Source organism: Cyprinodon tularosa, unplaced genomic scaffold (assembly GCF_016077235.1).
Source record: "Cyprinodon tularosa strain WSP-4 unplaced genomic scaffold, ASM1607723v1 ctg198, whole genome shotgun sequence".
In the NCBI taxonomy this organism is placed as follows: domain Eukaryota; kingdom Metazoa; phylum Chordata; class Actinopteri; order Cyprinodontiformes; family Cyprinodontidae; genus Cyprinodon; species Cyprinodon tularosa.
This window is the reverse complement of record NW_024038724.1, coordinates 1,292,539-1,308,085: the sequence shown is the minus strand read 5'-3', so window position 1 is coordinate 1,308,085 and position 15,547 is coordinate 1,292,539. Positions and strand designations below refer to the sequence as shown.

At 37.3% G+C, this 15,547-nt stretch overlaps 1 protein-coding gene across 5 annotated transcripts in view; it reads right to left on the bottom strand.

Moving 5' to 3' along the window:
* mcamb (melanoma cell adhesion molecule b) overlaps positions 1-15,547 on the bottom strand; it is a 59,738-nt gene that overhangs the window by 13,136 nt on the left and 31,055 nt on the right. For all 5 annotated transcript variants that reach the window (XR_005280713.1, XM_038283989.1, XM_038283992.1 and 2 more), the window contains exons 2-5: positions 2,099-2,232; positions 1,791-2,016; positions 1,611-1,678; positions 1,437-1,524 (exon numbers count right to left, since the gene is read on the bottom strand). Coding sequence is in view for 4 of the 5 variants with exons in the window: in XM_038283989.1 (XP_038139917.1) it covers positions 1,437-1,524; positions 1,611-1,678; positions 1,791-2,016; positions 2,099-2,232 (516 nt within the window). In the remaining variant the exon portion in view is untranslated. The remainder of the gene's footprint in view (positions 1-1,436; positions 1,525-1,610; positions 1,679-1,790; positions 2,017-2,098; positions 2,233-15,547) is intronic.

Genomic DNA, 15,547 nt, shown 5'->3' with positions numbered 1-15,547 from the left:
AAACCAGACAGGGTACAGTATTATTCAAAAAAAGTAAAACAAAAAACAAAAAAACTGTGGACTTTGTTTTTTAAGTTTAAAGACGTTTCACTTCTCATCCTGGAAGCTTTCACAATTCAATACCAAAATTTCCAGATAAGCGTTAAGTTCCAAGCTTTATAGAGTAACCCAACAAAGCCTTGTTATGGCTTAGAAAACATGCAAAGTGAACCGACAGAACAGGTCCACCCCTTAGTATAGGGAAGTTTTTGAGGTCGTTGTTGGCCCGCAATACTGCGATACTGGCCTACAGAGATGGCAAAAGTACTCACTTTCCGTACTTGAGTAAAAGTACAGATACTTGTGTTAAAAAATACTCTGGTAAAAGTGGAAGTACTGATTAAACTTCTTTACTCAAGTAAAAGTAACAAAGTACAGGCTTGTAAATTTACTTAAAGTATAAAAGTAAAAGTAGAAACCACTTTTTTCATGCCGTTACCTACATTTTAAATGGATGTCTGCCAATAGGACTAGATCTCCGTTGTGTTCATTTTCAATCATCTCGTCGTCCATACTACTATGCTAACGCCACCGCCACCAAGCTGCAATGATTTGCCGCGAATGAATACCGCAGAAGCTGTCGATTCATCTTGTAGTGGTGCGTCAAATGCAACGTAGATTCCCATCCAATTAGATTGAATTTGGTATTGATGATGTGAAAAATAATAACGGTAACTCCATTGAAATTAAACTCCTTACATTTTTTAAAATGTAAGGAGTAGAAAGTACAGATATTTGTGTAAAAATGTAAGGAGTAGAAGTAAAAAGTCGCCATAAAAATAAGTAGTAAAGTAAAGTAAAAATATCAGAAAAATCTACTTGAGTACAGTAATGAAGTATTTGTACTTTGTTACTTCCCATCTCTGCTGGCCTATGACTCTGACAAGGGAGTCAATAGGGTCATTGTTGGCCTGGCCGTCCAGGCGAGATGTTTTTGTCCCCTGCTTAGCGATGGGGCTTGAGATGATAGCAGGAAGGAATCAACTCTATTGCTGCGTTGTAGATTTTTGACAGCTGGATCTTACTTTCCCTACTTAATCATCATCAAATCCCTTCTTGCATAGTATGGAGAGAAGTTAGTTTAAATTGAGTTGATTAGGACGGGTTGGTCCTGATATTGGTTCGTTGTTTGAGTCACAGACTCAAACAGATGTCGTCTCAGTGGAGCTTCCATAGTTGATCACATTGCCATAGTAAGACACTTAACTCTGTTATCAACAGGTATTACCTTAAGTAACAGAACATTATTAAAATTCACTAACTTTTTGTATATTTATATAAGTATCTTGAAACCACACACTAGCATATAGATTCCCCTAAAGAAGTACTTTTTACAACATGAAGCACCAATGAAAACAATAGACACTAAAGGCAGCCTTTGATGGGCTGTGCCTCACCATCTGGAATATTACGTAGTGGCGTGTTTTCTCTGTACCAGGTGACATTCGGTTTTGGGTATCCATTTTTCACCTCACATGTGCCAATCTATGTAAAGAGGTAATTAGAAAATGAGTATATTGTCTGGAAGTTAATTTTCAATGGTTCATCTACGTGATTTAGGATTTGATTACCTTTGAAATTGGATCATTTATTGATATTCCATTTTCTACACCTTCTATCGTAGGTTGATCTGGTTTTTCTAATGGGAAAAGAAGGAAACGGAAAGAAGTTTAACATCATGTCAGCATTATGTAGATCCATCTCTAGCTGTGATATCTTTTTTTTTTTTTAAATATTGCAGTAAATCTTACTAAACACTCTCAGCTTTGTGCTTCCATTCTTGGACCCTTCAGTAACGCTCCGGACCTCACAGATGAACTCCCCTTCATCGCTCAGCTGCACATTACTGATGATCATCACCACATCCTGCGACGTACTATTCACTTTGATCCGGCCAGTGAATGGAGTGTTTTTTTCCTCATTGTTTTGAAGACTCTCCTGGTGGTAGATTTTTTGCCTTTTTCCTGAACTTGTTTCCTGCAGGTTAAAACATATTGTCAATGAAAGGACAGCTTGTATCACCTTCCTCGAGTCTACAGGGTTTATAAAGAGAACTTACATGGAACCATTTTATCAACAGGCCACCACTGCCACTGATGCCGTCGTCCGATGTAAATGAGCAGTTGATTTCAGCTGTTTCTCCCAAATAGACTTCCACGTTCTCCACCATGTTTACTTCCACTTTAGCGCTAGCTGAAGGGACAAAAAGAAAAGTAGTTTTTATATACTTTTGTTTTAAACTCAGCTTAAAATGCATATATTCCATCGGTGCAAGAATTGCATTTAGTTAAAATTTTGTCTTTTTTACCCTTATGGCTGCAGACTTTATATGTCCACCACATTTTAAACAGGCTTTACAGAAAAAGTTGCTTGTTAAACTGAAACTCTAAGGTGAGATACTGACATATTATGTGCCCCAACTTTAGGATTCTGATGTTTTAAACATGTTATACTTTCATGTTTAAGATTATACTTGCATATGCTTGATTGCTTTCATCAAATATTCATTTTCTTCACTTAACAAAACCATTTTTTTAAAGCACAGCTGAAAGCATTTTCAAAATAAGTAAATTAAAAGGCAAGAAAAAAATGCAACTGGTGTTTGTAAAAGTATTCATGTCCAATAAAACTCCAAATTCAATATGATTTACTATTATTATATATTGTAGACAAATACTGTGTGATAAAAATGTATAAGTTTTTTTTTGGTCATTGTTTTTAATATTTAAAAACAAACAAATTAAGTGTTTATTTGTATTCAGCGCTCTTAAGAAGATAATCAACGTTCTTTGGACCTAACCTGCAATTCTTTAACAGTTTTCATATACAAACCTAAGGGAGGCATTGAAGTTAATGTATAGGAAGAAAGTCCTGCCCGGTAAAAGAAGAAGGGAGAGATACTATGATAGGAATGAGAAGCCCACACATGCCCCCATAAATGCGCCGCATTCCAACATGGCACCCTCACACAGGAAGAAAGGCGTGATTTAAATGCAGTATAGTAGTTCCACTGTTCCTTCATGATCTGTACATGAAGACCGAATGTTTTTCCCCCTTTATGGTCTCCTAAATTGACACATCCTTTTAGTCTCTGGATGGACCCCCAATTACGCTTGGAGCTACATTGTTTGAGTTAACATGCAGGACTTTCTTGGGAGAGAAGGAGTCATGAACTTTAAAGACTTTTTCCTATAGAGGAATGTTTCAAACAAGACTAAGTTCTGTGGAAATCATCGCATTTTTCCAGAATATGCTCCTATTTGTCATTAAACTTTTCTTTTGCTATCCGTGAATGGCTTTTACTGATCAGACGCCAAAACTACACCATATTTAATTTGAATGTTTGCTAATTTACCTCATATGTACTGGAGTAAACATATTCAAAATAAGATATAAAGAAAATACCAGAAAAGTGAACAAACTAGAGATTGTGTTTTTACTGGAATTGAACATCAGCATGCTGGTCTTTAATGATTTTTCTAGACCATTGAATTTCTTTTTGTTATTGTTATAGAATATGATGTGCATTTATTCTTTACTTTGTTTCTGAACTAATTCTCTAATTTTGGCATCCAAAACAACCCAGCATGAAATCCTCTCTCCCTCTGCATCAGCCCACCTGTCTCTCACTTGGCTGTGTTGCTGTTTACTCCAGGCTAATGGAGTTGGATGGATGCTTTCCTGGTAAAGAAATTCAATTAGCTTCTATGACACAGACATTTCCTGGCCATTAACAATGAAACAGCCCCACTCTTGACTGACGTGCAAGTCCCAACCCCTAATCTAGGAACTGCAGCACCTGCAGAAAAATCCTGTTCTTCTAAAACTCCCTCTTCACATCTGACAGATACATCACATTTAATTTGGATTTTGACCAGCACCCATGCAATGCTTACAAAGCATCTGTCTGTGCTACCACAGGGCTAGGAATCAATTACTGATGCTGTAAGGCCACATTCAGTAATAGTCTTAATCTGTGTCTCAAAAAAACTGAGTATACTCTTTCTTTTATGTGTGATAGATGTTTCATGGTAGAGAGTCAAAGTTATCATTTCCCGGTTTTAGTGAGGCGTTTAACACAACTGTGATATCTATGACATGTCTAGTTAGTCTGCTTCACGCAGGCTGCAAAAAGTGAAGCAGAATAACACTTGCATAACTTCTTGCTGAGCTTCCTGAGGTAAACGATCAAAAGTGATGATGCTAATGCAGGTTGGACAGTGATGGTTAGGCCTCTTGCTTAACAGCTGGTGACCAGCCCGCAACAGTAGCGGATCATTCATTAGACAACAAGGGTGCCATTTTTGATGCACGGGATGCTCCGCACAATGTGCGTCACCCTTAGGAACCTTCTAAAAATAAATGTATATTTTTTCACAGAAGCATTACATTTTTTTCTTTAAGCTGACACTTTTAAGGAGAGACCATGATATATCAGACCATATCAGAAAACTACGGTATACATTTTGCATTAAAGTTTGTGTTTTCTTTTTGAACCCAAGCTATTTTCCCTTATTATGCTAAATGCTCAAATAAGATGCATATGAAAAAGGGTCAAAGGTTAACTTTTAAGTCCTGATGGCTTAGTTTTTACAATAACACTGATTAGCATCTAAACTGTTTAGATGGAGAGCTGAGGAACGTCTATTGTTCTGGCTCTCTTTCACACACACACCAACACACACACACACACACACACACGTTCTGTAGTGAGGACCGTGTGTTGACTTCCATCGATTTCCAGTCATATTTAACCATTTCTATGCCCTAAAACTAACCCTAAACCTAAGCATTACCAATGCATACCTAACCCTAACCCTAACCAATTGAGGAGTAGCGGCCTAGTGGTTAGGACTTTGAATCCTGAGGTTGTGAGTTCGAGCAAGACCCTTAACTCCACATTGCTCCCCGGACGCTGCACAATGGCAGCACACGGGATGGGTTAAATGCAGAGAATGCATTTTGTTGCTCTGTACTTGTGACAGTGGAATGACAATAAAGTTGAACTCTATTCTATTGAAACCTTAGCCCTAAACTTAACCATTACCAAAATAGCATGTGAGGACTGAAATGTCCTCACTTTGCAACAACTGCTCCACAGTTTGTTGGTGAAATTGGAAAAATGGTCCTCCCTCTGGGGAATACAGGTACACACATACAAACACATCCATGTTTCAAATAAAAACTGAGCACCTTGCCTAAACCCCCCACTGACTTCCATTCATTTTCAAATTTTTTGAACAGCCTAAAAATGTCATCCTAAACCTAACCATAAATGCATTACCTGAAACCTTACCCTAAGTTTAAACCAACAAAGTGAAAAATGAAAGGTCTTCACTTTACATAAAAGTCCTCCCTTTACTAAAACTTTGCAGCAAGTACAAGTGCACACACCCACACTGATTACTTTTATTTCTGCAGCCTAAGCCCACTCCTAAACCTTACCACTACCATACAAACCTGACGTTAAAACTAACATAAACTGAAGTCTCTCCAAACTCTGATGCTGCTTATTTTCCTAATATTGTGATGAAACTTTTCCTTTGGACTGCTGTGTGGTATTGATAAAATAATAACTGAGATAACCAAACATATAGCATCTAAATATACATATATATACATCCAAATTTGAGCTGTCTACTATATATATAAATTTTATATATATATATATATATATATATATATATATATATATATATATATATATATATATATATATATATATATATATATATATATTTAACAAACATCAAGTCAAACGCAGCTGTTGTTTATTTTGACATTTTTAAAAGCAAAAAGCCTTTTCAATGAGTTTGTGCAAAATTAAATTTCCAGAGATTGCTTAAAATGGAAATTAGCATTTTAATTTTTAGACAGCTCAAATTTGGATTTATAGAGACCTATAAAGACATTTTGTGATACTAAAGGGAAACATAAAACAACTAAAATTTGCTTCAGCTTAATAGTTGATCAGAAACTGGTCCTAAGACTCATTTAGTCAGATGATTGTAAACTTTATTATGTTGTCTACCTTATAAGTTAGTCACTCTATATTCATATGCTGCTGTTTTTTTTTTATGAGGTAGAAAAGTCATCAGAAAGCTCATTAATTGTCTCATAGCTCCCTAGGACCCCGGGTTCCTGCAGCATCTGGTGTGGCAAACTCACAGGCTCTAGCTCAAATTTAACAAAACAGCCTTTGTTTGTCACCCCATCCAACTATTTATCAAAGTTTAGTCAGTTACAGTATGTGTCCTTTTAGAATATTTGTTTTGGAGCCTGGAAATATTTTATAACTTAATCACAAATATCCATTATGAGCTTTGAATGAAAATGAAATAAAACAGCTTTTTCTACTTTAGTTGAAAATAGAAAAATGGTTTTATCCTGTTAGATCAAAGGAATGTTTTAATTATGCAGCAATAAATCCTCTGAACAGGAGAATATTTCACAGATTTTACGGTGAAAAGTTAAATAATAGGTTCCTAAAGGTCAGCTTCTTTCCTTTTTTTATTATTGTGTAATTGTTGATTTACATTTGTTGTACAGTGTCCTTAAGTGGTTTTAAAGGAGCTTTAAATAAAGTGTATTTCTATAGTTATTATCATTTTGGATATAAGCTGAGTGTGAATGTGTGCTAAATACAAGAACGTCATGGAAATGCACTGAGTAACATCAAGTTTTAAAGAGGTTGAAAACAAGCAAATATTGCATCCGGTCCTAATGGATTCAGGGAAAAAGGATGGAGGATACATGAAAAATTAGCTGTGGGGAAAATTAGGAGCTATGGGGTAATATATCTAAATGCTCTGTCAGTAAATTAATTTTAAGACTAATACGTAATGTTACAGGTTACATCATTTAAAACGACACATATTTTAGTGCTCTTGTAGATAAGCCTCCGGTTAGTGCAAACGACTTTCAGAAGCAGAGCCATAAAGCAGAAGATAAGATAACCTCAAGAGGAAGTCAATCAAAACAAAACTTGCTTTCAGTCTTAGCAACACAATCAGTTTCTGCTGCCGGTGATAACAAAGCCGAGAGCTCAGCTGGAGGCTTTTCCTCACCTGCACTTTTTGCATGAAAGACCGAAATGGTAAATTTCTGTTTTGATTTTTATTGTAATAAAAATAGCAACTCAACATTTTTAATAGTTTCAGATGTTCTTTTTTTAAGTCGTGTAAACCAGAAACTTACCATGTCAAACCTTATGCATTCATTCTGTACTTAGCAATGTACAGAATACTGAGCAATGGAGACATATATCTATTGGAGACTGTTAATCCCTAAAATTAGCAGGTTGACGCAGGTTCTTCAAACAAGGGTTGGCATGCTAAAAATCGCCATTTGGCTCCCTTCCCATTGACAAAAATGGCTGGGTCTGACCCCATGCTGGCAATCGGCGCAGCCTACAGTATGTACCCCACCACTGCATGTCTGGTGACACCTTTATGCTGGGTTAGGGTTGATGTCACCAGTGTGACAGAAATCAGGAAAGTAAACAATGAGGAGGAACATATAAGGAAGCCAGGGGATAGCATAGTAAGTGAGCTTTACTGTATCGTTCTTTTGTCCCTTCACATTCTTTCACCAGTGCTGCTCAGTGTTCAAATGTAAGCAGAATCCTTGTTGGATTAGATGTGCGCCATGTGTTGACATCCGTAAAGTGCATCCATTACGTATTTTTCTTCCTACTTCTGACTTCTACTCATTAGATTTTCACCCAAGTATCTGTACTTTCTATTCCTTACATTTTTAAAACAAACGTTACTCGTTTCTCTTGGCTTCAGTTTAATGTTTATAAATATTTATTTGACATCATGTGCTCCATCCAATGCAGATCATTGGTGCCGTCCCCATCTAGGGAAAACTAGTGTAATTGATGAGTCATATAACGCAAACACTCATTGGTTAGCTATTCATTAAATTTGTGCTGACGCCAAAGGAAATAATCAGAAGCAAGCAGGTGTTCTTCACATTGCAAACGCGAATTGCCATGCTACAATATGGATTCAGAAAAAGATGTTGAAATGTCTGAAAGGTCGGACACAGGCGAGACCGTATCGGGAGATGGAGACCAACAAGACCTCCCTCATAATTGGCCCTATCTCAAAGAATTTTTCAAAATTGTCGAAAAATTCAGCTTTCAGTTTATATAGTGGCATTGGGCTGTTTTTTTTAAAGGTTACTTTATACTTTTATACTTTAAGTAGTTGTTGGAGCACATACTTGAGCACCAGAGTGCAGTATCTATACTTCTACTTAAGTAACAAATGTGTGTACTTTTGAGAGCACTGCTGTATAGCAATTAGAGACGAGCCATTTCAAGGGGATTTTAACCAGGTTAGCTTGCAGATTGGTAGGAACAGGGTCAATGTTGGTCAGTGAGTTTTTCCTGCTGCCACTAACAGCCTGAATTTAAACAGGTTATTCGGCCAGTGTAATAAGAAATAGCACTTTTTCCAGACCTTTTACTTAACCTGTATTTTTTCAGAACGGGTTGTGTTTTTCAAACTTGACTCAGCTGAAAGGTTTTTTCAAAGTAGAAAAAAAGGACTTTTCAATACTTGAAGCATTTTCCTTTACAATATATTCTTGGAGGTCTGGAAAACTGTTATTTCAGGTCTCTGACTGTGCAAATGCCTCAACACAGAGTATAAATCAATGCTGCTGACATTTCAACTGGTATATCTGTGAACAAAACACAATGCGAAGATCATGTGAAAACAATCTGAAAACCTTGTGGCGAGTTTCCTTCTATCCCACTTTAAACAAGCGACCTCTCTGTGTTCAGATGTAGCTATTACTATAAGGCAGCTTTTATTCCTTTTATCTATTTCCATAAACATCTGAGACAACAAGAAAAGAAGGAGGGGAAGAATTTTAATTCTGTTAGTATTGTTGTGATCATCAGATTTTCTTTTTCACATAAAAATGTTATGAATTCACTAAAACCTGAGTCTTTAGCCTTGATTTTGCATGTATTCTTAAGCCTAATGCATTCATTGAGCTGAACATTTCCACACAGTTATCATGATCAAAAGAGTTCATGGGCCAAATGAATGGTGTAAAAGGCAGAATAGAAGTAACAAATGCAAACATTGACACCCTTACGTTATTAGGATCATTCTTCTTGTATGTTAGGGCCAGTTTGATGCAGTGGAGGAAGGGTAAACATTTCTCCTTGAAGCTTAAAGGCAGACAGTAAGAGATGAATTTCACACACAGCTGTCATTGTATAGTAATTACTGAGCTAACTAAGTTAAATAGGGTGAACTCAGCTCAGTCTCACCGGGTGCTCTTGGCCTTTCAGAAGACTGTATCAGAGCAAACACTAATATAAATAGTTGATTTGTTTGAAATTGACTTTATTAACTAATAAACCACATGAGTTAACGGGCTTCTAACAGTCTCATAACCTTGCACCAAAGCTGCAAGGTTATGAAACCTCACAAGTATGTCCCACCCGAAACCTTTTGTACACGATTGAAATAAAGAAAAAAAAAATAGTCTGAGGGCTTTCCAGATGCAGCAGTCATCTCTGACAGGTCGACTGATGAGATGAGGCGTGTGCAGCTCTAAGGATGAGATCTGTTTTGACTTTGTCCCTGTGATGGTTTCAATTACAATCAGCCATCGACCTGTCGTTCTCTCACTCTGCTCCGCTCTGGCACGGAGCCCAGACCACAGATGGCTCACCTTCAGCACATTAAGTGCCATTCAAAGTAGATTACGGTCCAGAGCTGATTTTAAAAGGCAGCAGAGGCTCAGGTGCCTGAAAAGGCTTCATAGTTACTGAGACAAACTTCTGTTAGTTAGTTTTTAGATAAAAGTTCCCCTGGTTTTGTCTAAAAACCTTTACACATAGGAAAAAGAAAGTCTTTAAGAAAATATGTTTGACAGGAAAAATGTCTGTCTTAGTATTACTGGGTATCACTGAAAGCAGCTGTAGGTTTATAACAAACATCAACCAAATTCTGAAAACTAGCAGGATCTAAATAAAAAAAGAACAGAAGCAGAAAATCATTAAATAAACTTTAAGCCAAGGACGAATGTTCTGTGTCATATGATCTTTATCTCATGTCTCCTATTGGCTACAAAAAATACTTAAACAACTTTAAGAGGAACTGATTTCCCACTATAAACAGTTTTACACTGGCTGAAGGAAGCTGATACAGAAATGTAAACATTTTATTAGAAGTGTTGATTTCTCATGTCATCCCTAAAATATGCATGGATTTTAATACCATTTTCATCATTTGTGTTGCTAAGAACAGTTTCAAGATGATAATTCCCACTAGAAGTAAGCAGTAAAGCAGTCAGTAGTGCTATTTTACAATCTGCTATGCATTTGCGTCCCAAAAACCTTAATTCTACCAAGTGGCTCCTTTTGCTGAACAAGCAGGTGAAAAAGCAAACTTACTTACATACCAACCAGCTTCAAACTACATGCCAGGTTACCTCACCGAAGTGTCTCTGCAGTACATTTAAAACAAAGCTAAAACCTGACTCTAACGTCGAATAATTTAATAACAGACGTTGTTTGTGTTCATATTATTTGCAGCACAGTCCACCTTAGTCTGGCCTATACTTTAATCTAGGAATTGTTAACCCTGGTCCTTAGAGCCCACTCTCCTTCATGTTTTAGATGTGTCTATACTCAGGCACTCCTGATTCAAATGATTGCGTTTCCTCCTCAACAGCGCTGAAAGGGTTAATCATCATTCCATTCAGGTCAGGTGTGTGGAGGCAGGAAAACACCTAAAACATGTAGGACAGTGGGTTAAAAAACCCTGCAGTTTAATTCACCCCATGGCAGAATATAGTAATACAAAGACTAATGTTATACCTTTATTTTACTGAATTGCTTATGCTATGCTATAAAAAGTAACATTAAAATAATATAAATATTATTTAAAAACAAAAATTGTATATATAATGAGATGATTCAAAAAAGACAAACAAATTTTTATTTCAAGCAAAAATTAGAAATATGTTCACATCAGTGCTTATACTGTCGAAACAATAACAGTGGATCCTGAAAACTCGTATGTGCTTAAACATTATAGCTGATGTAGCGAGCACATAAGCTCTGCAAATGTTACACTGATCTCTACAGTCAAACACTTCAACTTTAGTTTCATCAGGCCATTATTAATGTGTATAAACATCTAATTTAAAAGACAATAAACCCTATTTCAGATTCTTAAATTCTTCGGTTTAGAAGATGCAGGTATTTAGGTTTTCCTTGCTGACCTAAAATGTGGAAGGCTACTTTTGAAACACTGTCAACCCATGATAAAAATGTTATGTCTCTTTAAATAGTATATGCAGATATCTCGCTTTAGCTCTCATAAGAACTCGTGTTAAAAAACTGGAATATGCATTACCATGATCATTTATCAGACTAGATAACAACCTTTAAAGTGATTCTCAAACATTTCTGTACTAAAAGGGTATTTTATTAGTCTGATGTTAGATTCTAATCTTAACCCCCTTGTTTTTATTAGGTTTAAGCAGAAAATAATAAATAGAAAAACAGCTTTGATATGCCCATCTGTGTGTTAATCTACAGTACATAATGTGTTTCATTTGGTGAGACATTTTAAAATAAATATTTATTTATTCATTTATACATTTATACTGAGTGTGCAACTGAGTGTGCAGCTGTTCAGAGGATCTCCATCTGAAGTTAAGTTATTTTCTCTGTGATATCTCTGTATCTAAGTAACTCTAACTGACTACTTTAAAACATAGCACCTTCTGCTGCACTTTTCTACTGAGCACTTGTCAGTTTCACACGGTTTTATTTCTGATAGCAAGAAGTAGCTAGCCTAGGCTAGCGCTAGCTTAGCATTGCTATGGCTTCTCTCTCTCCCTCCCTTGACTCTTTTCCAACTCTTCCTTCTTCCTCTCCTCTCTCCTGCTCTCTGTGTCAGATGTTCAGTTATTCCTCTGCCTCCTTTAGTGATAATGGGATGTGTAATAAGTGTAGCATTTTTGTAGCTTTGGAGGCGAGGGTGTCAGAGTTAGAATCCAGGCTTCAGGCTGTTGAAGTAGGCCCCCCACGTAGCTGTCCTCCAAAAGTGCCTGAGCAGCCAGGCGATTGGGTAACTGTACGCAGAAAGCGTAGTCGTGGATCTCTGCCCACTGGTCACCACCAACCCGTTCACGTTTCTAACCGGTTTTCCCCACTCAGTGACACACCCACTGAGAAGCCCACTCTGGTGATTGGCAGCTCCATAGTCAGAAACGTGGCATTAGAGACACCAGGGACCATAGTCAAATGTTTGCCGGGGGCCAGAACGGGCGACATCAAATCCTACCTGAAACTACTGGCTAAGGATAAGGTTAAATACAGTAAGATTGTTATTCACGCTGGTGGTAATGACACCCGGTTACGCCGATCGGAGGTCACTAAAATTAGTGTTGCTTCGGTGTGTAAGTTTGCCAAAAAAATGTCGGACTCCGTAATTTTCTCTGGTCCCCTCCCTGATCTGACCAGTGATGACATGTTTAGCCGCATGTCGTCATTCAACCGCTGGTTGTCTAGGTGGTGCCCTGAAAACAACGTGGGCTACATTAATAATTGGCAATCCTTTTGGGGAAAGCCTGGTCTGATTCGGAGAGACGGCATCCATCCCACTTTGGATGGTGCAGCTCTTCTTTCTAGGAATCTGGCCACATTTATTAGTCCTCCAAAACCCTGACCACCCAGGGTGCAGACCAGGAAGCAGAGTTGTAGTTTAACACACATCTCTGCAGCTTCTCTACTGTTACCCACTCTTTACTCCATCCAGACAGTGTCTTGCCCACGACCAAAATCTAATAAATTAGCAAAGATTCCCAAAGGAGTAAATCATGATAATCTAATTAAAATCAAAATAACTCCAATTGGGGAAAAAGTTAAAACAATTAAATGCGGTCTGTTTAACATAAGATCGCTTTCCTCTAAAAGTCTACTAGTTAATGACTTGATTTGTGATAATCACATTGACTTGTTTTGCCTTACAGAAACCTGGCTGCAGCAAGAGGATTATGTGAGCATAAATGAGGCAACTCCTTCAAGCTATTTAAATTTTCACATCCCCAGAAGTTCTGGGCGAGGAGGAGGAGTAGCAACAATCTTCCAGTCTGACTTACTGATTACTCCCAAAACAATTAATACCTACAACTCTTTTGAACATTTAACCCTTAATTTCCCTGATCCAAATTTCAAGGCAAGAAAACCTCGTCCACCAGGTCCTTACTCTGAATTTTTAGATGAGTTTTCAGAGTTCCTTTCTGATTTGGTATTAAATACTGACAGGGTCATCATAGTGGGAGATTTTAACATCCATGCTGACATTGAAGGCGATAGCTTAAGAGCAGCCTTTAATGCTATCTTAGACACTATTGGCTTTGTTCAAAATGTGAATAGTCCCACGCATTCTCATCTTCATACTTTGGATCTTGTGCTGACATACGGCATAGAATGTGAAGAAATAACAGTATTTCCTCACAACCCTGTCCTCTCTGACCACTTTCTAATAACCTTCAGGATTACTTTAACAGAGTTCTCCTCCCCCAAAAGAAGGTTCAATTTTAGTAGATCTTTATCAGATAGTGCAGTTATAAATTTTAAAGAATCTGCTTCACTTTCTCTCTGCTCTGTGTCACTGAGCAGTGCTGCAGAGTGCAAAAGCTTAGCTTATTCCCCTTCACAGGTTGATGATTTTGTTGATGGGGTTGCTAGTTCTCTGCGTATTGCCTTAGACAACGCAGCTCCTTTGAAAATGAAAACCGTTAAAAATAGAAAGCTTTCTCCTTGGTTTAATGCAGAGCTGCGTACTTTGAAGCAAAATGCTAGGAAACTGGAGAGAAAATATCGCTCCACAGGCCTGCGAGAGTCCTTCCTAGTCTGGAAAAATGGTTTACTGCTGTATAAGAGGACCCTTTGTAAAGCAAGAGCAGCATACTTCTCCTCATTAATAGAGGAGAATAAGAATAATCCTAGATTTCTTTTTAATACAGTTGCCAAACTCACCCAGAGCCATAGCTCTGTTGAACCGTCCATTCCACCTGCTCTTAGCAGCAATGATTTTATGGGATTCTTTATAAATAAGATTGATCTTATTAAAAATAAGATCATAAGCACTCCTCTATCCGCGATTGTACCTGAGGTAGTCATGGAATCTGAACCGGGTTTAGACTGCTTTGATCCAGTTGAACTCTCTGAATTAGCAAAATTATTGTCTTCATCTAAGCCTTCAACTTGTATGTTAGATCCAGTTCCAACCAGGTTATTTAAGGAGGTATTCCCTTTGATCTCCTCCTCCATTTTAGATGTGATTAATCTATCTCTGTTACAGGGATATGTACCTAAAGCTTTTAAGATTGCTGTAATTAAACCTCTGCTTAAGAAACCGTCTCTTGACCCAGATGACTTGGTCAATTATAGACCTATATCCAATCTTCCTTTCTTATCCAAAATTCTTGAGAAAGTAGTTGCCAAACAAGTTTGCGATCACTTCCACCATAATGAACTTTTTGAAGAGTTTCAGTCTGGCTTTAGAGCTCATCATAGCACTGAAACAGCTCTGGTGAAAGTCACTAATGATATTCTCATGGCCTCAGATAATGGACTTGTATCTGTGCTCGTCCTGTTGGATCTTAGTGCTGCATTTGATACAGTTGACCATAATATTCTTTTAGAAAGACTTGAATATTTTGTTGGAATTAAAAGAACAGCACTAGACTGGTTTAAATCTTATCTATCTGATCGAATTCAGTTTGTTCATGTTAATGATAGATCTTCAACACGCTCAAAGGTTACCTGTGGAGTACCACAGGGATCAGTGCTAGGACCAATTCTCTTTACTTTATACATGCTCCCAATTGGTAGAATTATTAGACAGCATGGGATTATTTTCCACTGTTATGCTGATGATACCCAGCTATATCTGTCTATAAATCCAGATGAAGCTAACCCATTACATAGATTACAGGCATGTCTTGAAGACATAAAAACCTGGATGACTCTTAACTTTCTGCTTCTGAATGCAGACAAAACAGAAGTTATAGTCTTTGGACCAGAGTCTCTGAAAAAGAAACTGATTAGCCAGTCACTTCATTTGGATGGGATTAAACTGATTTCAGATAATAAAGTAAAAAATCTTGGTGTTATTTTTGATCAGGACCTGTCATTTAAATCCCATATCAAAGAGGTTTCTAGAATTTCCTTCTTTCATCTGAGGAACATTGCAAAAATTAGAAATATCCTGTCCAGGGGTGATGCTGAGAAACTAGTCCATGCATTTGTTACTTCAAGGCTGGACTATTGTAATTCTTTACTATCAGGAAGTCCACAAACTGTAGTTAAAAGCCTTCAGCTGATCCAAAATGCTGCAGCCAGAGTTCTAATGAAAATGAAAAAGAGAGATCATATCTCTCCTATCCTGGCTTCTCTTCATTGGCTTCCTGTTAAATCAAGAATAGAATTTAAAATCCTCCTTCTCACATATAAAGC